Source organism: Anomaloglossus baeobatrachus, chromosome 3 (genome assembly GCF_048569485.1).
Source record: "Anomaloglossus baeobatrachus isolate aAnoBae1 chromosome 3, aAnoBae1.hap1, whole genome shotgun sequence".
NCBI lineage: Eukaryota > Metazoa > Chordata > Amphibia > Anura > Aromobatidae > Anomaloglossus > Anomaloglossus baeobatrachus.
The window spans coordinates 378,694,427-378,720,356 of record NC_134355.1 but is presented as its reverse complement, the minus strand read 5'-3'; the positions used below and the strand labels follow the sequence as shown (position 1 = coordinate 378,720,356).

Here is a 25,930-nt window from a genome sequence, read left to right as displayed (position 1 = left end):
TGCTTCCCTCTGTGCCTAGTGAGAGGGCTGGAGCATGTAAATCAGGCTCCAGCCCTCGTCGCTGCTGCGAAACAGCGTCTCTCCCCTACCCTGATTGACAGGGTGGGGGCGGGAACGAAGCGGAGCTAGGCCGCAAAAGCCGGGGACTGGATTTATAAACGCCGCCGCCGTAAAAGCGCGGTCGGCGTGTCCCCGGCGCACTACAAGTCACAGCAGCGCCGCCGGTCCAGTGGGGGTCGGCGCTGCGTTCCCACAACACAAAAGTCCCCCAGTAAACTGCAGGAACACCAACTCAATCGTTACGGTCCCCGGCGCACTACAACACCCAGCCAGCCCGGAGTGTGTCTGTGCCTGCCGGGGACACAGAGTACCTGTATGATGCAGGGCCATGCCCCTGATTGTACTCCTGCTCCATATCCATCAGGTTCAACTGGGTCTGTGGATGGAGCCCGGCGTCAGAGCTTAGAGGCCGGCAGGATCCCACTTCCACAGAGCCCTACAAGGGGATGTGGAAGGAAAACAGCATGTGGGGCTCCAGCCCCTGTACCAGCAATAGGTACCTCAACCTTACAACACCATCCACGGGTGAGAAGGGAGCATGCTGGGGGCCCTATATGGGCCCTCTTTTCTTCCATCCGAAATAGTCAGCAGCTACTGCTGACTAAAATCTGTGGAGCTATGCGTGGATGTCTGACCTCCTTCGCACAAAGCTTGAAAACTGGAGAACCCGTGATACCACGGGGGGGTATAGCCAGAAGGGGAGGGGCCTTGCACTTTTTAGTGTAGTGCTTTGTGTGGCCTCCGGAGGGCAGTAGCTATACCCAATCGTCTGGGTCTCCCAATAGAGCGCTGAAGAAAGCCAAGAGCTCATATGTATGGGGGAGTAGATAGAGAAATGTTCAGCCGACAATTATTGCATGTTTGTGACCCATAAAGAAACCCCCAAAACAAATAAAACAGTAACAGAATTAACACTAGTCTGCAGGTGTATTCTGTTTTCAAGGGAACTGGTCATGTCATTTTTTTTATATCAACCCACACCCAATGTGTTTTTAAATGATGGAATCTGCATCACTTACATGGTTTTAAAAAATAAATAAATTTCATGTATTTATCTTAAAGAAAGACTTTATATGCTTAGGTGAATGCAGTAAATACATTAGGTTTTAGTCATAAGGGTGGTGCTTTTGCTGGGGTCAGTCACCGTCACTCAAGTTCATAGTAGGGAAGTCTGGCTCACTGGTTTCAAGGATAGGTGCTCTAAAGTAAAAATCAGTTCTATAAAAAGGGAAGAATACTTCGGCACTCTATAGAAAAAGAAATTGCCTAGAAATGAGAAATTACATTTTTTAAAAAATGTTATTGAGTGCTCAGAGGCAAAAAAGAAAACATGTCAAATATCCAACATTTCAGCTAATGTTCATCATCAGGTTTTTTTGCTGCCTATGGAGGCAAGTAAACTAGAAGGGAAGTTGACAAGCCAACCTTTGTGAAATCTGTATGTTTGTGGGATGGTGGTCAGATGGTATATATGGATTCTCAATATATGAATGTCCTATAATGGGATCAGGAGGGGAATAAACCTCATCATTGGTAATAGCAAATTGACAGGGGGGAGCAGGAGATAAACCTGATCTGGGCCTGCAGGGAGTAGTGCTTCATGGATAACAGTGATGTTGGTCGAAACTTCTTGCAGGCCCAGATCAGGATTATCACCTCCTGCACAATGGCAAATTGCTATTGCCAATGATGAGGTTTATTCCCTTCCTGATCCCTCTATCAGCTTCCCTCCTGGTTACTTGCCTCCACAGGCAGCAATGCTTATTCCCCTGATCTTATTACAGGACAACCATATACCAAGCCTCCATGTATATCTTGCAGCTACCAGCCTCCAGACAAACACACTTCAATTGAAAGGTGCGAAAAACCCTGATGCCCTTTTCTACATAACATTTACTATAGCTACAGCAATCATGAACATAATAGGCTGGTCCGATGGATGTGTATCATTAACCCTTGCACACCAATAACTGTGTAGGAGGACCTGAACATCCTATTACACCTACTGTAAGGTATCAGTAACTAAGCCGCTACATAGGCATACCGATACATACCACCGTATTTCTGTCCTTCTCATAAGCTCAAAGGCACATACCTACTTCAACTACACCCCCACCTACGGGTGATCACCCTCTTCATGTTACTCCACTTCACACTTGACATGCCCTCCTTGAAAAAGGCTGACGAACATTAGCCAAATCGTTGGATATTTGACGTTTTCTTTTCCGCCTCTGAGCACACAATAAAATAACAGTTAAAAAAAAAATTTCTATGAATTTTCTTTTCATATAGAGTGCCAAAGTGTTATCCCCTTTTTATGTCACTCAAGTTCAGGAATGATTCTTTTACATTGTAATTGATTACACCACAGAGCATTCAACATCATTTTTCTGCTGAGCTCCGCCCATTATGGTCACATGATTGTGACCTCCGCACAGATCCTTCACCACCAACTTCTCCAAAGCTGAACTCCGTAGCTCAACATTGGAGAAATGGTGGTGAAGGACCTGTGCGGATTTCAGGATCATCTGACCATAATAGGTGGAGCTTAGCAGAGAAGGTCTAGTGAAGGACTTGTGGTAATCTGCAGAAGTGAAGGGATTCTGTAGGACCTGTGCTGATGACACAATCATGTGACCGTAATGATCGGAGCTCAGCAAAGAAGTGATACTGAAGGACCTGCTGTAACAGCGGTCTTTCTAGATTTAGAGACTAGTGACAGGATCTGGACCTGAGACTCACATTGCCATCCAAGACTCCTTATATTAAACTTATTTTCCATTCTTTTGGTGCTTCTAGGGTTAATGTCAGTTTTTTTCCCAGCAGCTTCTGATTTCTCTCAGGTGCTTCTGGTTGATGACCACTCACTTCCCCTATATATGTTCTCATCTCCCAGTAGAGGGCGCCAGTTATTCTGAAGCTCGGCCTGGAGGTCGAAGGAGCTGCTGAGTCTTTTATTGCTTAACGCGATGTAGGCTGCAGTCCTGGTGTCTGACTGCAGCCATGAAGTTGGACCTTATCCTTTGGGTTTTTTTTCCCCCCCGTTTGTCATACCTTCCCTTCATGTTGTATTAGTGCAGCGGTGAGACTAGCGATCCTCACCTGCCAGCTCACTAGCCAGGGTTATCGCAGGGTTTCAGGTATACTGCTCAGCAACAGGTGCGGAACTTGTATAGGGCTTTCTAGGAGTGCAGCAGGTGTCCCATCATCCCCCTCAGTAGCGCAAGGGCCCACCGTTGTTAAAGTGTCCCTGGTGTACCCCTTGTTTGTTGTGTCTCACCGTGCCCCAGACCATCCCCAAGTCCACACGTGACACCTGTGGCAATTAGCAGAAGAGAAGTGGTTCTGCAGGACCCGTGCTAATATCACGATCATTTGACCGTAATGGAATGAGCTCAGCAGAGAAGTGATGTTGAAGGACCTGTGGTGTAATCAACTACAATGCTGGGGGCGTGACCAAATTAAAAAAAAAAAATCATGCTTGAACCTGAGTGATGGATTACAGCAAAAACTCCACCCCCATGACTGAAACCAAAGACATTTACTGCATTCACCTGAGCATACAAAGTCTTTTATTTTTTAAACCATGTTAGTGATGCACAGTGCATCAAGTTAAACACATTGGGGTGGTTTAATATCACAAAAAGGCATGACAGGTTCCCTTTAAACATATGTGGCAGTTTAACTGGATGTACTGTGCTTGCTTCCAGGGCGGTGCCCAGGCTGAGAACATACTACCCAGCAAGCACTCTAATCACTGCCCGACAACCTGCTCAGTGAACAAGGAGCAGGAGCGTGTGATTACTGCTCAACCCCAAGACAAAAATAAAAATACTCTGTCCCCTACACTTCCATATTAAAAGGATACAAAATTATTAAAAATAATATGCAAACAGGGATCTAGCTGGAAATAACCCAAATATATTCGAAGGCAAGGAAAGGTGTAAAACATTTACTAAACAGTCTGTCTCTTTGATACAGAACAAACAGGATCATTTCCATAAAACAATAGGATTAAAGCTGGAGTGTGTTATAAATGATTACGAAGGTTCCTTATTCAACAACAGCATACAGTTTTAATACATTTAGTTAAAATATAGAAGTAATTTGAATAAACATTTTTAGGGGGGAAAAAATACAAGGCACACAAATTAAATTATATTTTGCCGAAATCCTGTTTACTTGTCAGTGTAGTATGAATGCAGGAAAAAGTCTTACGAAAAAAAACCAAAAAAAAACAGTGTGCATTGACAATACCTTGTAAAATCAAACTACCCATCGTTTCAAATCAAACTATACAGTGATATCTTAAAATTAGGGGTTTTTTTTCATTCTAAGTGTTTCTAAAAAATCATGTAAAAGTTTGGATATTTGGATTAAAAATGCGTAACGTGTAAAATGCTGTATTACACGGACTTGTATACACATATGTACAAGGTTTATTATATACACATTTTGCAGTTAAACATGTGAGAAAATAAACATTCAAAGAAGGTAATTTACCAACAAAGCAGTACAATCTCAAACCCTAAAATGCTCACAATACTGATTATTCACAATGTTGCCAATAGGGTTAGAAAAGTTTCCCAATTTCTATGCCATCTGTTAAATATACATGTAGGTTATATTAGTCTCTTCTCCCTCCTGCCTGTATACAGGAATGAACGGTATAATTAAACTTCATAATGCGTTTTATGTTGGGCAAAAAAAAATTCTAGGCAACATGATGATACCAATAAACCAGTACGTCTAAAAGTCACATTAGCTGGACAGTCCAGCGGGTGGGAAACACCAAAATATATAAAATATATATATGTATATAGACTGCCCCATTTACCTTCCAAACTATTAGATATCTAAGGGTTTAAAAAGTCTCTTAAAAGAACCCTGCCACTGCATCTTATTAACAAAAGTACCAAAAACAGAAAGTGAGCACAGCTTACACTATCTTCAATGCAATATACAAGTTATTTTGTATGTCTGTTATATACAGAGATTGTGCACAATTCTGACCATCAGAAGTTGTAGGCTTTAACTGCATTCAGTCTCAGTCTTTGGCACACTAATCTGATTTATTGATTGGTACTAGAATAGAGGTCTGAAAAATTAGACAAATGAAATACCGTCCAATGTGGATATAAAAGTATATATCGATATATACTGGTGTACATATATAGATATATAGGATTTTCACTGCCTATGTACAGGATAAAGCACAAAGCCTGGGGATAGAATAGAGTATCTTACCCCTACTATCTTGTATATGTCATGCTATATGACCAGGATCCCTCTTATGGCCAATATTTTACATTTGTGCAGAACCCAAAAATGCATTTACAACTTTGCGTTAAGGATGGGCTTTGTTCAGCCTGATCTTTCTGAGGCTCAGAACTACACAAACTGAAATGCTTACAACTGTATCCATAGGTAATAAATAGCAAACTTATTAAAATAAGAAATGAAACACCTATGAAAATGTCCCCTTCCCCTGGAAGAGTTCCTATTATAGCAGCAAAAAAAGTAGATATACTTCAGTAAAGCTGCACTTAAGTACATTTACCAGCCTATTAAATTTGCTTTTGCTTTCTCCGTTAATTTCCGTACCCTTCCTCTGCTCGAGGTTCCAAAAGTCAAAGTAGTGTCTTCAAACAGCAGCTGCCTTTGCTCTTCCTCAGAGTCTTCTTCATTGTAAAATGCAGTTCTCCTTCCCTGATTTCTAGTTCTCATTTGGGCTTCAGAATGATTTTGTCCCTCTGAAGTGTTGGGTGATTCTCTCACGGGCTCCTCAGCCTTTTTACACTTGCTTCTTGTCTGTATTTTGACACTTTCTTGTTTTGCTTGCTCTGGTTTCGTTGGTGTTGGTTCAGGAGGAGGAGATGGAGGAGGAGACGGAGGAGGAGGTGGTGGTGGTGGTGGTGGTGGTGGTGCAACAATTTCCTCCAATAGCTCAGGTTTTACTTTTGGTTTTCTACCTCTCCGTTTCTTCGGTACCTCAGTTTCATTTTTAATGTTTAATTCTGCATGAGAATTGCATGTGGAAGAAGTAGGTTGCTCTTTAGTCTTTTTATCTGGAAATGCAACGGGCTTATTTGGATTCTCGGGGACAATTTGTTGTTGATCTTCAATTTTGGGATATTTTGGTTTTCTGCCTCTTTTCTTGGGTACAACTTGAACTGCGTTGTTTGAGTCACTGCTACTGGTTGCATTATTTACAACTACCTTTGGTTTACGACCAGGACGTCCTTTCGTAGTTGGCTTGATTGGCAGGCTGCCATGTCCATTAACCTGAGCACCTGTTGGTAGCAAACTAGCTTTCTTTTCAACTATTTTTTCTGGGGGAAAAAATAAAAAAAAAACAATACTTTAAACATCATCTCAAAGGGTAAGCCGACAGACAAATTAAATTTAGAGAGCTACTGCCAACCTTGAAGTGGACTGGACAGTCCTTTCATCCTGCGCTTCAAAGGTTTCTCTTTCTCCAAAGTGTCTTTGGGTAAAGCATTCTTTGCCACTTGGCTGCTAGTTGGCTGGCCGGCATTTGTGGCAGCAGTCTGACTTCTGGGATGTTTTGTAGAGTTTTCGGATACTAAAAATAGACAAATCACAGTTATTCTCTTAAGTTGTTCTCCTTACAGAATTCTGTATTAACAAAAATGCTGAAAATTCATGCGCACTGGCTGTACAATAACAAATTAATAGGACTAGTGAAGGATGATATTGTTACATCTGGACAAACGGCCCATAGCCCAGGCCTACCCTCACAATATGACTACGGCTTGTGAACTGTCTAAGGAAGTTCTCATGAAAGGGTAATTATATCTTTTACGATGCGTGTATGTACAGACAGTGCCTGTCGGCAGGATTTTGCTAACTATAGCACAGACAGGTCAATATTGGCATTGTTACACAAATTAAAATGACACTTGCGGTGAAGAAGACCGCTTCGTACATTTTTTAAAAAAAAAGAAGGAGAGAGGCGATCAACGGTTCAACATTTATTTTATTAATATTCATATTGAAATATAGAACATGTGGACAAGTGAAGGGAGGAAAGAACGGTATACATCACCGCTACCAGTATAGGTATTAATCATAATGTGCCAATTATATACCAAATTTATGATATAAAGTTGCATCCAAAAAGGGGCAAGTGTCCCACAATTAGAAGAGAAAACCACACCAAGATGCTACATCGAAACAATTCTTGATAGATGGATGCAATATACAATGAGGAAGTATATTTTATATATATATATATATATATGTACCGTATATGCCGGTGTATAAGACGACTGGGCGTATAAGACGGCCCCCAACTTCTGCCCTAAAAATATAGAATTTGGGATATACTCACTGTATAAGACTACCCCGCTCCCAAATGAAAAAAAGTCTGCTTTGATTGCAACATGTTAATTTTAATTCCGCGAGAGCCGTACAATATGTTTTTAAAGGGCCATTGACAGATCAATCGCTCCAATGTTCACTTAGTACAGCAAGGAATGCTCCTCCCTGCTGTATAAAGCCACAACTGGACTGAAACAATGGTACTACACTCTGCTACAAACAGACACACACAACTCTGCTACAAACAGACACACACAACTCTGCTACAAACAGACAAACACACACAACTCTGCTACATACAGACAAACACACACACACAACTCTGCTACATACAGACAAACACACACACACAACTCTGCTACATACAGACAAACACATACAACTCTGCTACATACAGACAAACACATACAACTCTGCTACATACAGACAAACACATACAACTCTGCTACATACAGACAAACACACACAACTCTGCTACATACAGACAAACACATACAACTCTGCTACATACAAACACATACAACTCTGCTACATACAGACAAACACATACAACTCTGCTACATACAGACAAATACACACAACTCTGCTGCTCTGTGGGGCCTGCACCCGCGGCTCGGCGGGTACAGCACCCGCGGCATCGGCGGGGGGGGGGGATTGGCAGGGCATACATCTGGGGGGTTAGAAGCAGCTCACCGGGGCCCATAATGGGGAGGCGGGGAGGGCATTTACCCGATTAGGTCACGGTGGAGAGGGGGCCCACACAGCGCCGGACAGAAGCTCGCCTCCTTCATCTGTGGGACTGAGAAGGCGGTAGCTCCGCCCACAGATGAAATTCAAAACAGGATGTCTGCGCGCCTTAAAGTGACGGCGCCGCAGATTGCTGACGAGGACTGCGGTCCCCGGAACTCGGCCGGGGGCAGCAGAACTATAAAGGCGAGTGGGCCCCGGCCAAGGGACAGGAGAACTGACTAGGCCGAGTGGGCCCCCCCGGCTCTCCAGGGCCCCGGCATTTGCCCATAGACAGGTAGGAGCCCTGTCTGCGAGCCAGATACGGCCATCAAAAGAGCCATATCTGGCTCGCGAGCCATAGCCATAGGTTCCCGACCCCTGCTGTGTGATATATGCCGTATTTTTCGCTTTATAAGACGCACCTGATTATAAGCCGCACCCCCAAATTTGGTGAAGGAAAAGAGAATTTTTTTTTTTTTAATGTTAAATGGGGTCCATCTTATAATGCCAGTGTCCCTCTAACAAATCATATAGGGTATATGTCCCTCATAGCCCCTCATCCTAAAATTAGCCCCCTTAATCTGGATATGGCCCCCTTATATTAAATATAGCCCCCTTGTGATGGCACACGTTCCCCTGTGCTGCCTATGGTCCCCTATGGATTGCACACGTTCCCGTGTTAGATAACGCCCCCATGCTGCTGCCCATGGCCCCTATAGATCGCACAAGTCCCCCTGTGTTAGATATCGCCCCCATAGTGCTGCCCATGGTCCCTATAGATCGCACAAGTCCCCCTGTGTTAGATATCGCCCCCATAGTGCTGCCCATGGCCCCTATAGATTGCACAAGTCCCCCTGTGTTAGATATCTCCCCCATAGTGCTGCCCATGGCCCCTATATAGATCGCACAAGTCCCCCTGTGTCAGATATCGCCCCCATAGTGCTGCCCATGGCCCCTATAGATCGCTTTTATAACCAAAAACTACCATATACTGATAGGAGTAATTGTAGCACAAACCAAAAGAAAAACTCCTAAAAACAATTATTTATTTAGATCAATGTTAAAAGATTATAGGTATAAGCCACTGCTCATCTAAATTAACTACAGTGATATATTACAGTGAGTGTAATAGGGTGATAGACTCAATTGGTGGGGACAGTGCAAATGGTTTCCTGTTCCCAAGGTAGGGGCAACATTAGTAGTTGCACTAGTTTTTATTCAGATACAATAATACGTGGTTAAGGGGATGACCTATCTCTCCCTCCCTTACTCCTACCTACCAGCGGAGGTGTACCATAAATTATTGGGTACCCCCCGCTCCACGTCGTCTCTCCCTAATATCTCCCTTCAAGCCAGTCGCTAAGACCCGGGAGACCCACCACCAAAGAAATATGTGCAATTAGTCACAGTACTCAAGGATAAATAGTTATTAAAAACTTTTTTCTAGATATTAGATGAATCTCAGATCAAAAAGGAGATCTTATATATATACATGGATATGAAATCCCAGCAAGAATTAGCTTATCTGCCGAGATCATCCAATGTAAATCCCAAACTTAGTTTATCTGTACATATGGATATAAAGTCCCAGCAGGGAATGACTTATCTGCCGAGACCATCCAGTATTCTATCCCGACGCGTTTCCCCCCTATATTTTTTCTAGGGGTTCATCAGGGGACTGATCCGGATTAAATCTCTAGGAAAAACAACATATCCAAAAAATAATATCATATTTTATTCGAATGGAACACACAACAAAAAAATATATCAGAAAAATGGAACTACCGATATCAGCAAGTGGAGAGAGCATACCTTATATCTTAATAACTGGTAGTCGCATCACCAGTGTGGCATCAATCATCATAGAGGCATTCACTCCGTCCTGGGACACTGCTCTCAGTAATCTGCAGGTCCCATAACGACAACTACCAAAAATGACACACAATGGTATACTTATTGCTCCCTTTCAAAAGGCCATGCAGACCTCACAGGGCTATGGAACTTATAACATTATCAATGGAAAAGAGACATACCTTGCAACTAAAAGAATGTCAGTCACAAAAGCCACATGGCATCAATCGCCCATAATGGGGCACTCAGTCAATAGGGGAACGCCGCTTCTACTGTCCCGCAGGTCCCGTGGTATCAGCCAGCGTGTCATACACTTTCCCCCTCTCTTTCAGTGTCTTATACACTCTGGGAATTTGTAATTCCCGCCTCCCAGTGATGCGCGCCGGAAGTGCCGGGTCTCTCACCTCCGCATCCGCTCCCTGGGACTCCAGTGTGACGCGCCATAGCAATCAACCGGAAGTGTTACGAGGATCACTTCCGTGGCTGCGCAGTACAATGTGCTCAATGACACGCAAACCGGAAGTAGTCATCCGGCGTCACTTCCGGCGCGCGTCTTCTCAATTCCTCCTCGCAATCTGCCGACCATGATAGCTCACTGGAGCCAGTCAGTGACATCATTTCCAGCGTGCAGCTCCTAAATGTATCCCCGCATATCCTGCATACCGTAGTTCCTGATAGTAGTTAGTTTGTGTATTTCACCTAATGTTAGTGAAAACCTGCACCTAGTTGCACCAGTGTAAAATTAGATATAGACAATTAGATACGGCTACTGACAGTAAATATCACTGTCAGGCAAATACAGCAACGAAATTATTGAAAATTATTTAGGCTACATATGTATTTATAGTACCTCTCGGGTGTAGCTTCATATGCTCATTTGATGCTTTTTAGATAAAACTGGTATAGCTGAGAACCTCATTCAGTCCATTTGGGCTGATTGTTTCAAGTAGGAATGTCCACCGTGCCTCTCTCTGGAGGATTTTAATATCCCAATTCCCTTTCCTGATTGGTCTTGGGACAACCTCAATTCCCTGAAATCGTATACTCTTAAGATCTCCTCCATGACACATATTTACATGCCTCGCTATAGGCGTCTCTCGTCTATGAATTATATCGCCTACGTGTTCCCCTATACGAACACGCAGCTGCCGTTTTGTCTTGCCGATATAGCTAAGCGGGCATGTACAGGTGCACCTATATATTACGCCCTCCGTCCGACAGTTCGTGAAGTCCCTGATATGAAAGACCCTTCCCGATTGCTGGTTATTAAAGGTTTTACTCTGGTCAATATATGGACAAAACTTGCAGGACCCACACCTAAAAGTCCCGTGAGGCTTTCTTTCTAACCATGATCCTGATGCTTTCTCCGCCACATAATGGCTATGGACCACATAATCTTTAATGGTTTTGCCTCTTCTGTAGGTGATACTCGGGTGTGGTGTAATATATTCACATATGTCAGGATCCGATCTCAAAATCCCCCAGTGCCGTCTTAGTATATGCATGATCTTGCTGTTTTCATCATCGTAGGAGCCAATCAATCTAGTGATCTTATCTTGTTCAGATTTAGGCTTAGGGGCTAACAATGTGGTCCTCCTTTGGCCCCAAGCAGATCTAAAGGCTGTCTGAATGACGTGTTCAGGGTACCCCCTATCTCTAAAGTTATCTCCAAGCCCCACTGACCTCTGTTGGAAATCATGTAGCGAGGAGCAGTTTCTCCTAAATCGGAGAAACTGCCCCTTCGGTATGCCCTTACGTAAAGGCTCAGGATGGTGACTTTGCCACCTCAGCAAACTATTTGTTGCCGTTGGTTTGCGATAGACTGTCGTTCCCAGGGTCCCATCAGCGTTTTTCGTCAGAAGGATATCTAGAAAGGGCAGTCTATCACCCCCCACCTCACAGGTGAACTTAAGTCCAAGGTTGTTCTTATTCAAGTATGCTACAAACTTCAGGAAGGATGCTGCATCTCCCCTCCAGAGGACGAGGATGTCATCTATGTAACGCCCCCAGAAGATAATCTGGGGGTTCCACGTGACATCCTCGTCCCCAAAAACCACAGCATCCTCCCACCAGCCCAGGTATATATTTGCAAAGGTGGGGGCACAAGGGCTCCCCATTGCAGTACCCCTGAGCTGGTGGTAGAACTTGTTATGGAAGGTAAAGTAATTGTGGGTAAGCACAAAGGTGAGGAGTTTGATTATGAACCTATTGTGTTCTCTATATTGTACCCCTCTTGTCTCCAAAAAATGCTCGACCGCTCTGATGCCATTATCATGGGGTATACAACTGTACAGTTGTTCAACATCAATTGATGTAAGGATGGTATCCTCATCAATGTGTATACCCTCTATTTTCCTCAGCAGGTCTGATGTATCCCTGATAAAGGAGGGCTGTATGTTCACAAACTCCCTCAGAACCTTATCCAGATAGATGCTGGGGTTTTGGCCCATAGCATCAATACCTGACACTATGGGCCGTCCCCTCAGGGGATGTATCCCCTTGTGGATTTTGGGTGTGGAGTAGAAGGTTGCTATTGTCACCTCCTTTGGAGCCAGAAAATCCATTTCATCCTTCGATATGAGAGTCAGCTCAAAGCCTTCCTGTACAATTTCAGTCAGAGCCATCATAAATGCAGATGTAGGATCTCCTGGTAAGACCGCATATGTGGCTCTATCTGAAAGTAACTGGAGGCACATAGAGCGGTATTGTTCCGTATTCATAAGCACAATATTGCCCCCCTTATCGGAGGGCTTTATTGTTATAGCTTTATTCTGGTCAAGGGACATAAGAGCTTCTCTTTCTCTTTGTGTGAGATTACTTTTACTGCTGGTTAGTCCAGGTCTTATTTTGCGTATCTCCTTAGTCACCAGTGTTGAGAATATATCAATACTTGTGCACTCGGTGGGGGGAGGCATCTTCCTATTCTTTGGCTTTAGATTAGTGAATGGACCAAACCCCTTATCCTTCCCATCATCCTCTGATAGACTTGCCAATAATCTAACGTCTGGGAGCATGTCAGGGGATATTCCCAATTTCTGACATTCATTCAGGTCATTATGCTTAAAGTACTTCCTCCATCTGAGTTTCCTTAGAAATAATTCAAGGTCTTTAACCCAGATGAAGGAGTCGAAACGTGTAGTGGGAACAAAGGATAGACCATATCCGAGGACCCTCTCTTCCATTTCAGACAGTCTATAGTCAGAGAGGTTGACAATCTGTTGACCATCCGTTTGGCCTCCATTTACCATTTTTTGGCCCTTCTGTTGTGTCTTTTTCGGAAGGGATAGGGGTCCCTCATCCCTAAAAAATTGCTCTGGTGTACAGAGGAGGTTGGTGGCCCAAAGGAAGATGAGGATTCTGAACCCGAGGTGTATGCTCCTCGTTGATCCTGATTTCCATAGTGATTTCTGTTTTCCCCCAGGGCACCACATCCTCTGATCCCACCACGTCCAGCAGACTGTACACCTCCCCTTGGTCTATTTTGACCTCTCTCTCTGGATCTGCTCTCGGAGTCTGAGAGGTCCGAAGATGATATATCACCTCCTCCTTCTGTGAGGTTAAAGGCCCTTCTCTCTTTAAAATCTTCCAGATCCCTAACAAAATGTTTATGTTTACGGCTCTTCAGATTTTGTTGATATTTCTCTACTGCACCTTGTAGTGCCAATTCTTTGATCTGGAAGTCAGAGTCGTTATTAAATTTCAGGGCCTCTTCCCTAAGAGCAGTGAGAGTCTTATTGGTCTCCTCAAATTTCTTTTTCTCCTCTTCTAGGAGGATGTTCATAAAGCGAAGTGAGGAGGCCACACACTCTTCCTCCCACCTTTTAAGGAGGAGGGGGGTCCTTACTCTTTCTGCTGGAATCAAATTAATTCTCAATCCTCTGGGCACTATATTATTTTTTATATAGTGTTCCAGGGATTGTAGTTCCCACCAGCTTTTTGCATTATCTATATATGCTGTTTGTAGTTCAGAAAACACCACTCTGAGGTTTCTATTTGTTGGATTTGTTTCAAGGTTTTTGTCAGAGAAAACCTCTTCAGCATCGCTGAGCCATCTATTACTATTAATGGGTCCCGAAAGGAAGCCAGCCATGTCAAATTTATAACCAAAAACTACCATATACTGATAGGAGTAATTGTAGCACAAACCAAAAGAAAAACTCCTAAAAACAATTATTTATTTAGATCAATGTTAAAAGATTATAGGTATAAGCCACTGCTCATCTAAATTAACTACAGTGATATATTACAGTGAGTGTAATAGGGTGATAGACTCAATTGGTGGGGACAGTGCAAATGGTTTCCTGTTCCCAAGGTAGGGGCAACATTAGTAGTTGCACTAGTTTTTATTCAGATACAATAATACGTGGTTAAGGGGATGACCTATCTCTCCCTCCCTTACTCCTACCTACCAGCGGAGGTGTACCATAAATTATTGGGTACCCCCCGCTCCACGTCGTCTCTCCCTAATATCTCCCTTCAAGCCAGTCGCTAAGACCCGGGAGACCCACCACCAAAGAAATATGTGCAATTAGTCACAGTACTCAAGGATAAATAGTTATTAAAAACTTTTTTCTAGATATTAGATGAATCTCAGATCAAAAAGGAGATCTTATATATATACATGGATATGAAATCCCAGCAAGAATTAGCTTATCTGCCGAGATCATCCAATGTAAATCCCAAACTTAGTTTATCTGTACATATGGATATAAAGTCCCAGCAGGGAATGACTTATCTGCCGAGACCATCCAGTATTCTATCCCGACGCGTTTCCCCCCTATATTTTTTCTAGGGGTTCATCAGGGGACTGATCCGGATTAAATCTCTAGGAAAAACAACATATCCAAAAAATAATATCATATTTTATTCGAATGGAACACACAACAAAAAAATATATCAGAAAAATGGAACTACCGATATCAGCAAGTGGAGAGAGCATACCTTATATCTTAATAACTGGTAGTCGCATCACCAGTGTGGCATCAATCATCATAGAGGCATTCACTCCGTCCTGGGACACTGCTCTCAGTAATCTGCAGGTCCCATAACGACAACTACCAAAAATGACACACAATGGTATACTTATTGCTCCCTTTCAAAAGGCCATGCAGACCTCACAGGGCTATGGAACTTATAACATTATCAATGGAAAAGAGACATACCTTGCAACTAAAAGAATGTCAGTCACAAAAGCCACATGGCATCAATCGCCCATAATGGGGCACTCAGTCAATAGGGGAACGCCGCTTCTACTGTCCCGCAGGTCCCGTGGTATCAGCCAGCGTGTCATACACTTTCCCCCTCTCTTTCAGTGTCTTATACACTCTGGGAATTTGAGGAGACCAATAAGACTCTCACTGCTCTTAGGGAAGAGGCCCTGAAATTTAATAACGACTCTGACTTCCAGATCAAAGAATTGGCACTACAAGGTGCAGTAGAGAAATATCAACAAAATCTGAAGAGCCGTAAACATAAACATTTTGTTAGGGATCTGGAAGATTTTAAAGAGAGAAGGGCCTTTAACCTCACAGAAGGAGGAGGTGATATATCATCTTCGGACCTCTCAGACTCCGAGAGCAGATCCAGAGAGAGAGGTCAAAATAGACCAAGGGGAGGTGTACAGTCTGCTGGACGTGGTGGGATCAGAGGATGTGGTGCCCTGGGGGAAAACAGAAATCACTATGGAAATCAGGATCAACGAGGAGCATACACCTCGGGTTCAGAATCCTCATCTTCCTTTGGGCCACCAACCTCCTCTGTACACCAGAGCAATTTTTTAGGGATGAGGGACCCCTATCCCTTCCGAAAAAGACACAACAGAAGGGCCAAAAAATGGTAAATGGAGGCCAAACGGATGGTCAACAGATTGTCAACCTCTCTGACTATAGACTGTCTGAAATGGAAGAGAGGGTCCTCGGATATGGTCTATCCTTTGTTCCCACTACACGTTTCGACTCCTTCATCTGGGTTAAAGACCTTGAATTATTTCTAAGGAAACTCAGATGGAGGAAGTACTTTAAGCATAATGACCTGAATGAATGTCAGAAATTGGGAATATCCCCTGACATGCTCCCAGACGTTAGATTATTGGCAAGTCTATCAGAGGATGATGGGAAGGATAAGGGGTTTGGTCCATTCACTAATCTAAAGTCAAAGAATAGGAAGATGCCTCCCCCCACCGAGTGCACAAGTATTGATATATTCTCAACACTGGTGACTAAGGAGATACGCAAAATAAGACCTGGACTAACCAGCAGTAAAAGTAATCTCACACAAAGAGAAAGAGAAGCTCTTATGTCCCTTGACCAGAATAAAGCTATAACAATAAAGCCCTCCGATAAGGGGGGCAATATTGTGCTTATGAATACGGAACAATACCGCTCTATGTGCCTCCAGTTACTTTCAGATAGAGCCACATATGCGGTCTTACCAGGAGATCCTACATCTGCATTTATGATGGCTCTGACTGAAATTGTACAGGAAGGCTTTGAGCTGACTCTCATATCGAAGGATGAAATGGATTTTCTGGCTCCAAAGGAGGTGACAATAGCAACCTTCTACTCCACACCCAAAATCCACAAGGGGATACATCCCCTGAGGGGACGGCCCATAGTGTCAGGTATTGATGCTATGGGCCAAAACCCCAGCATCTATCTGGATAAGGTTCTGAGGGAGTTTGTGAACATACAGCCCTCCTTTATCAGGGATACATCAGACCTGCTGAGGAAAATAGAGGGTATACACATTGATGAGGATACCATCCTTACATCAATTGATGTTGAACAACTGTACAGTTGTATACCCCATGATAATGGCATCAGAGCGGTCGAGCATTTTTTGGAGACAAGAGGGGTACAATATAGAGAACACAATAGGTTCATAATCAAACTCCTCACCTTTGTGCTTACCCACAATTACTTTACCTTCCATAACAAGTTCTACCACCAGCTCAGGGGTACTGCAATGGGGAGCCCTTGTGCCCCCACCTTTGCAAATATATACCTGGGCTGGTGGGAGGATGCTGTGGTTTTTGGGGACGAGGATGTCACGTGGAACCCCCAGATTATCTTCTGGGGGCGTTACATAGATGACATCCTCGTCCTCTGGAGGGGAGATGCAGCATCCTTCCTGAAGTTTGTAGCATACTTGAATAAGAACAACCTTGGACTTAAGTTCACCTGTGAGGTGGGGGGTGATAGACTGCCCTTTCTAGATATCCTTCTGACGAAAAACGCTGATGGGACCCTGGGAACGACAGTCTATCGCAAACCAACGGCAACAAATAGTTTGCTGAGGTGGCAAAGTCACCATCCTGAGCCTTTACGTAAGGGCATACCGAAGGGGCAGTTTCTCCGATTTAGGAGAAACTGCTCCTCGCTACATGATTTCCAACAGAGGTCAGTGGGGCTTGGAGATAACTTTAGAGATAGGGGGTACCCTGAACACGTCATTCAGACAGCCTTTAGATCTGCTTGGGGCCAAAGGAGGACCACATTGTTAGCCCCTAAGCCTAAATCTGAACAAGATAAGATCACTAGATTGATTGGCTCCTACGATGATGAAAACAGCAAGATCATGCATATACTAAGACGGCACTGGGGGATTTTGAGATCGGATCCTGACATATGTGAATATATTACACCACACCCGAGTATCACCTACAGAAGAGGCAAAACCATTAAAGATTATGTGGTCCATAGCCATTATGTGGCGGAGAAAGCATCAGGATCATGGTTAGAAAGAAAGCCTCACGGGACTTTTAGGTGTGGGTCCTGCAAGTTTTGTCCATATATTGACCAGAGTAAAACCTTTAATAACCAGCAATCGGGAAGGGTCTTTCATATCAGGGACTTCACGAACTGTCGGACGGAGGGCGTAATATATAGGTGCACCTGTACATGCCCGCTTAGCTATATCGGCAAGACAAAACGGCAGCTGCGTGTTCGTATAGGGGAACACGTAGGCGATATAATTCATAGACGAGAGACGCCTATAGCGAGGCATGTAAATATGTGTCATGGAGGAGATCTTAAGAGTATACGATTTCAGGGAATTGAGGTTGTCCCAAGACCAATCAGGAAAGGGAATTGGGATATTAAAATCCTCCAGAGAGAGGCACGGTGGACATTCCTACTTGAAACAATCAGCCCAAATGGACTGAATGAGGTTCTCAGCTATACCAGTTTTATCTAAAAAGCATCAAATGAGCATATGAAGCTACACCCGAGAGGTACTATAAATACATATGTAGCCTAAATAATTTTCAATAATTTCGTTGCTGTATTTGCCTGACAGTGATATTTACTGTCAGTAGCCGTATCTAATTGTCTATATCTAATTTTACACTGGTGCAACTAGGTGCAGGTTTTCACTAACATTAGGTGAAATACACAAACTAACTACTATCAGGAACTACGGTATGCAGGATATGCGGGGATACATTTAGGAGCTGCACGCTGGAAATGATGTCACTGACTGGCTCCAGTGAGCTATCATGGTCGGCAGATTGCGAGGAGGAATTGAGAAGACGCGCGCCGGAAGTGACGCCGGATGACTACTTCCGGTTTGCGTGTCATTGAGCACATTGTACTGCGCAGCCACGGAAGTGATCCTCGTAACACTTCCGGTTGATTGCTATGGCGCGTCACACTGGAGTCCCAGGGAGCGGATGCGGAGGTGAGAGACCCGGCACTTCCGGCGCGCATCACTGGGAGGCGGGAATTACAAATTCCCAGAGTGTATAAGACACTGAAAGAGAGGGGGAAAGTGTATGACACGCTGGCTGATACCACGGGACCTGCGGGACAGTAGAAGCGGCGTTCCCCTATTGACTGAGTGCCCCATTATGGGCGATTGATGCCATGTGGCTTTTGTGACTGACATTCTTTTAGTTGCAAGGTATGTCTCTTTTCCATTGATAATGTTATAAGTTCCATAGCCCTGTGAGGTCTGCATGGCCTTTTGAAAGGGAGCAATAAGTATACCATTGTGTGTCATTTTTGGTAGTTGTCGTTATGGGACCTGCAGATTACTGAGAGCAGTGTCCCAGGACGGAGTGAATGCCTCTATGATGATTGATGCCACACTGGTGATGCGACTACCAGTTATTAAGATATAAGGTATGCTCTCTCCACTTGCTGATATCGGTAGTTCCATTTTTCTGATATATTTTTTTGTTGTGTGTTCCATTCGAATAAAATATGATATTATTTTTTGGATATGTTGTTTTTCCTAGAGATTTAATCCGGATCAGTCCCCTGATGAACCCCTAGAAAAAATATAGGGGGGAAACGCGTCGGGATAGAATACTGGATGGTCTCGGCAGATAAGTCATTCCCTGCTGGGACTTTATATCCATATGTACAGATAAACTAAGTTTGGGATTTACATTGGATGATCTCGGCAGATAAGCTAATTCTTGCTGGGATTTCATATCCATGTATATATATAAGATCTCCTTTTTGATCTGAGATTCATCTAATATCTAGAAAAAAGTTTTTAATAACTATTTATCCTTGAGTACTGTGACTAATTGCACATATTTCTTTGGTGGTGGGTCTCCCGGGTCTTAGCGACTGGCTTGAAGGGAGATATTAGGGAGAGACGACGTGGAGCGGGGGGTACCCAATAATTTATGGTACACCTCCGCTGGTAGGTAGGAGTAAGGGAGGGAGAGATAGGTCATCCCCTTAACCACGTATTATTGTATCTGAATAAAAACTAGTGCAACTACTAATGTTGCCCCTACCTTGGGAACAGGAAACCATTTGCACTGTCCCCACCAATTGAGTCTATCACCCTATTACACTCACTGTAATATATCACTGTAGTTAATTTAGATGAGCAGTGGCTTATACCTATAATCTTTTAACATTGATCTAAATAAATAATTGTTTTTAGGAGTTTTTCTTTTGGTTTGTCCCCTATAGATCGCACAAGTCCCCCTGTGTCAGATATGGCCCCTAGGCTGCTGCCCAAAGTAAAATAAAACCCTCTTTCCTTATCTCCTCCAGCGCTGATCTCCCTCCTGTCTGGCTCCGTGCTTCTGTTCTTCCACTTCCTGGTTCTCAGTGCGGTCATGTGATCGGCACAGTAGACTGAGCTCTCTGCCTGCCTGATCACAGTGGAAGCAGGGACACGGGGAGAAACGCTGCAGGGGTAAGTAAAGCTTTTTTATTTTAGAATGAGCAGCAGCATGGGGGCCAAATCTAATACAGGGGTGGGCATGTGCGATCACACTGGGACGCAGGCTCATAGAATATGCACCGCTGCCCCAGCCCCTCACTGCGTGCGATTTCAGCACCATTGGAGATGGACAGCGGCTGTGCATATTATATGAGCGGGTGCAGGATATCAAAGGCTGCAGCCCGCAGCATTCCCCTGTGCTCCAGAGCTGCTGCCCCCACCTCCCCTGGACGCTGCAGTGTACATATATATATATATATATATACACCCCCCCCGGTATATCCGGCGTATAAGACGACCCCCCACTGTAGCCATTATTTTAAGGGGGTAAAAAGTCGTCTTATATGCCAGTGTATACGGTATGTATGTATGTATGTATGTATGTATGTATGTATGTATGTATGTATGTATGTATGTATATATATATATATATATATATATATATATACATACATACATACATACATACATACATACATACATACATACATACATTTATATATATATATATATATATAAACGGAAGCAAGAAAAGATGATATATAACCTCTCAGTGTGGAAAAAAACTCTTTGATCATAGTATAGTCCATATCATAAAAAGTAAACCATACTAGTACACATCTCATGAGGAAACACGTGAGCATACATCCGCATACACGTATATTCCATGCTAGCTCAGCTGTAGAAACCACAGCACACAGACCCCACATATGACCAGTGTGAGACTAAACACTGTGTTAGTTTAGTCTCACACTGGTCATATGTGGGGTCTGTGTGCTGTGGTTTCTACAGCTGAGCGAGCATGGAATATACGTGTATGCGGATGTATGCTCACGTGTTTCCTCATGAGATGTGTAAGCACACAGATGTGTACTAGTATGGTTTACTTTTCATGATATGGACTATACTATGATCAAAGAATTTTTTCCACACTGAGAGGTTATAGATCATCTTTTCTTGATTCCGTTTATATATATATACTTCCTCATTGTATATTGCATCCATCTATCAAGAATTGTTTCGATGTAGCATCTTGGTGTGGTTTTCTCTTCTAATTGTGGGACACTTGCCCATTTTTGGATGCAACTTTATATCATAAATTTGGTATATAATTGGCACATTATGATTAATACCTATACTGGTTGCGGTGATGTATACCGTTCTTTCCTCCCTTCACTTGTCCACATGTTCTATATTTCAATATGAATATTAATAAAGAAGGGAATTTTGTATACTTACCGTAAATTCCTTTTCTTCTAGCTCCAATTGGGAGACCCAGACAATTGGTGTATAGCTACTGCCTCCGGAGGCCACACAAAGTATTACACTCAAAAGTGTAAGGCCCCTCCCCTTCTGGCTATACACCCCCAGTGGGATCACTGGCTCACCAGTTTAGTGCAAAAGCAAGAAGGAGGAAAGCCAATAACTGGTTTAAAGACCAATTCAATCCGAAGAAACATCGGAGAACTGCAACCATTCACATGAACAACATGTGTACCGAAAAAAACCCTAAGAAAACAGGGCGGGCGCTGGGTCTCCCAATTGGAGCTAGAAGAAAAGGAATTTACGGTAAGTATACAAAATTCCCTTCTTCTTTGTCGCTCCATTGGGAGACCCAGACAATTGGGATGTCCAAAAGCAATCCCTGGGTGGGTAAAATAATACCTCGTAATAGAGCCGTAAAACGGCCCCTTTCTACAGGTGGGCAACCGCCGCCTGAAGGACTTGTCTACCTAGGCTGGCGTCTGCCGAAGCGTAGGTATGCACCTGATAATGCTTGGTAAAAGTGTGCAGACTCGACCAGGTAGGTGCCTGGCACACCTGCTGAGCCGTAGCCTGGTGCCGTAATGCCCAGGACTCACCCACGGCTCTGGTAGAATGGGCATTCAGCCCTGAGGGAACCGGGAGCCTAGCAGAACGGTAGGTTTCAAGAATTGGTTCCTTGAGCCACCGAGTCAGGGTGGATCTGGAAGCTTGCGACCCCTTACGCTGACCAGCGACAAGGACAAAGAGTGCATCCGGGCGGCACAGGAGCGCCGTGTGGGAATGTAGATCCTGAGTGCTCTCACCAGATCCAACAGATGCAATCCTTTTCAAATTGATGGACTGGATGAGGACACAAAGAAGGTAAGGTGATATCTTGATTGAGATGAAAGTGGGATACCACCTTAGGGAGAAAGTCCGGAATCGGACGCCGAACCCCCTTGTCCTGGTGAAGACCAGGAATGGAGATTTGCATGACAGCGCTGCTAGCTCGGACACTCTCTGAAGAGACGTGACCGCTACTAGAAAGGCCACTTTCTGTGAAAGACGGAAAGGGAAACAACTTTCAAAAGCTCGAAAGGCGGCTTCAAGAGAGTCATTAGAACCTTGTTCAGACTCCAGAGCTCTAATGGCCGCTTGTATGGAGTGATGAGAAGACAAACTCCCTGCAGGAACGTGCATACCTGCGGAAGTCGGCTAGGCGTTTCTGAAAAAATACAGATAGCGCTGAGACTTGTCCTTTAAGGGAGCTGAGCGACCAACTATTTTCCAACCAAGATGGTAGGAAGGAAGGAAAAATAGGCGATGCAAATGGCCAGGGAGAAACTCCTTGAGCAGAGCACCAAGATAAGAATATCTTCCACGATCTGTGGTAGATCTTGGCGGACGTTGGCTTCTTGGCCTGCGTCATGGTGACAACCACTCCTGAGATAATCCTGAAGACGCTAGGATCCAGGACTCAATGGCTACACCGTCATGTTCAGGGCCGCAGAGTTCAGATGGAAAAAAGGGCCCTTGAAACAGCAAGTCTGGTCGGTCTGGTAGTGGCCACGGTTGGCCTACCGTGAGGTACCACAGATCCGGGAACCCCGACCTCCTCGGCCAATCTGCGACCAATGTTGAACTGAGGCGTCCGCCGCCAGAGCTCGATGATCGTGAGACTGTGCTATGAAGCCGGAACAAAGTTGTTGTGCCGTGACGCCATTATGTCGACGTCCGGCATCCCGCAGCGGCGACAGATCTCCTGAAACCCGTCCGGGTGAAGAAACCAGTCCCCTGTGTCCATACCCTGGCGACTGAGGAAGTCTGCTTCCTAGTTTACCACGCCTGGGATGTGAACTGCGGATATGGTGGATGCCGTGTCTTCTACCCACGTTAGAATCCGCCGGACTTCCTGGAAGGCTTGCCGGCTGCGTGTTCTTCCGTGGTGGTTGATGTATGCCACCGCTGTGGAGATATCCGACTGAATTCGGATGTGCTTGCTTTCAGCCACTGCTGGAAGGCTTGTAGGACAAGATACACTGCTCTGATTTCCAGAACATTGAGCTGAAGGGTGGACTCTTGCTGAATCCACGTACCTTGAGCCCTGTGGCGGAGAAAAAACTGCTCCCCACTCTGATAGACTCGTGCCTGTCGTAACTACCGCCCAGGATGGGGGTAGGAAGGACCTTTTTTCTGACCATGAGGTGGGAAGAAGCCACCACCGTAGAGATTCTTTGGCCGCCTGAGAAGGGGAGACGTCTCTGTCGATGGGCGTCGACTTCCCGTCTCATCGGCGGGGAATGTCCCATTGTAGTGGACGCAGATGAAACTGCGCGAAAGGGACTGCCGCCATTGCTACCATCTTACGTGAGAAGTGCATGAGGCGTCTCAATGTGTGCGACTGATCCTAAGGAGAGATTGCAGCCTTGTCTGTAGTGAACGCTGTTTGTCTAGCGGAAGCTTCACTATCGCTGAGAGAGTATGAAACTCCATGCCTAGATATGTTAGTGATTGGCCCGGGGTCGGATCTGACTTTGAAAAGTTGATGATCCACCCGAAACTCTGGAGAGTCTCCAGCGCAACGTTCGGGTGTGTTGGCATGTTCCTTAAGAGGGTGCCTTGACAAGTAGATCTCCCAAACACGGGATCACAGAGTGACCTTGAGATTGCAGGACTGGTACTAGTGCTGGCATGACCTTAGCGAAGACCCGTGGGGCTATCGCCAGCCAGAAGGCAGGGTTACGAACTGAAGGTGTTCGCGTCTTATAACAAAGCGTAGAAACGCTGGAGCTCTGGATCAATCGGCACGTGGGGATAAGCATCCTTGACGTCTATCGATGTTAGGAAATTTCCTTGAAACATTGAGGCGATGACGGAGCGGGGGATTACATCCGGAACCGCCTGGTGTTCACGAGCTGGTTGAGCCGTGTTAGATCCAGAACGGGACGGAAATGCTCGTCCTTTCTTGGCATCGCAAATAATTCGGAGTAAAAACCGTGACCTTGTTCCTGAAGAGGAACGGGGGTCACCACTCGTTGTGCCTTTAGAGTGCCCACGCCTGCAGAAGAGCGTCGTCTCGGTCGGAAGGTGGAGAAGTTCTGAAGAATTGAGTTGGAGGACGAGAACTGAACTCTATCCTGTACCCGTGAGACAGAATGTCTCTCACCCAACGGTCTTTGACCTGAGACAGCTAAATATCGCCAAGGCGGGAGAGCCTGCTACCGACCGAGGATGCGGAGAGAGGAGGCCGCAAGTCATGAGGAAGCCTCTTGGAAGTAGGTTTTCAGGCTGTCTTTTTTGGGCGTGACTGAGCCCGCCAAGAAACTGAGCTCCTCTGATCCTTTTGAGTCCTCTTTGGACGAGGAGAAATGGGACCTGCCCGAGCCTTGAAAAAACCGAAAACCCCGACTGTCCCTTGGTATGTTGGGGTTTGTTTTGTCTGGGCTGAGGTAAGGAAGAATCCTTACTCTTGAACTGTTTAATGATTACATCTCACGCCACTAAACAGTCGGTCAGCAGAACAAGGCAAACTGGTTAAGCCCTTTTTTGGAAGCAGAATCTGCCTTCCATTCAGTTAACACCCAGGCCCTGCGTAAAACCACGGAGTGAGCGGACGCCACTGCCGTACGGGTCGTAGAGTCCAGGACAGCATTAATCGCCTAAGACGCAAATGCAGACATTTGAGCGGTTAAGGATGACACTTGCGGAACAGATGTACGTGTGACCGTGTCCATCTGTGTAAGACAAGCTGAAGTAGCTTGGGGTGCCTCTACGGCTGCTGGAGCTAACAGCGCGCCGATAGCCTCATAGATGGATTTCGACCAGAGATCCCTCTGTCAGTCAGTGGCATCTTTAAGTGCAGCCCCCTCTTCCACTGCAACTAGGGATCTAGCTGCAAGCTGGAGATTGGAGGATGCCCCTTGGGACACTGGGTCCAGCCATTGCCCACGTCAGGGGGTAGGGATAACGTGTATCCTCAACCGTTTGGGGAAGCGCTTAACTGGATAAGCGTGGTGTTCCTGGACTGCCTGTGTAAAGTCAGGGTGGTCAAGGAAAGTATTTAATTTACGCTTGGGATACGTGAATGGAATTTCTCCTGCTATGAAGCTGACTCTTCCACTGGAGGAGCTGGGGGAGAAATAACTAACATTCTATTGATGGACGCTATGAGATTATTGACTATGGCGTCACCATCAGGTGTATCCAGATTGAGAGCGGTCTCAGGATTAGATCTTGAGCAGCTATCTCCGCCACATCACACAGAGAGTCCGCTTGCTGGGACCCTGACTAGTGTGATGAAGTCGATGGCCGCTCATAGTGAGCCTCTCAGACTATCTGGACTGTCGTCTGTGTCAGAGCCGTCACTCTGGGAAGCACATGACCCCTCGGAGCTCAAAGTTGTTCCCACTGAGGGGGACCATGGATAATGTGAACAGTGGCCATGGATTTGAGAGACTTGTCTGGACTGCAAGGCTTCTAGTATCATAGCCATAGTCTCAGAAAATCTGTTAGTAAA

At 44.9% G+C, this 25,930-nt stretch overlaps 1 protein-coding gene across 2 annotated transcripts in view; it reads right to left on the bottom strand.

Annotated features, from left to right (window-relative positions):
* Positions 1 to 4,113: 4,113 nt before the first annotated feature.
* Positions 4,114 to 25,930, bottom strand: part of PHIP (PHIP subunit of CUL4-Ring ligase complex) — a 311,948-nt gene continuing 290,131 nt past the window's right edge. For both annotated transcript variants that reach the window (XM_075340176.1, XM_075340177.1), the window contains exons 39-40: positions 6,485 to 6,646; positions 4,114 to 6,392 (exon numbers count right to left, since the gene is read on the bottom strand). In XM_075340176.1, coding sequence (XP_075196291.1) covers positions 5,617 to 6,392; positions 6,485 to 6,646 — 938 coding nt within the window. In that variant the 3' untranslated portion in view covers positions 4,114 to 5,616. The remainder of the gene's footprint in view (positions 6,393 to 6,484; positions 6,647 to 25,930) is intronic.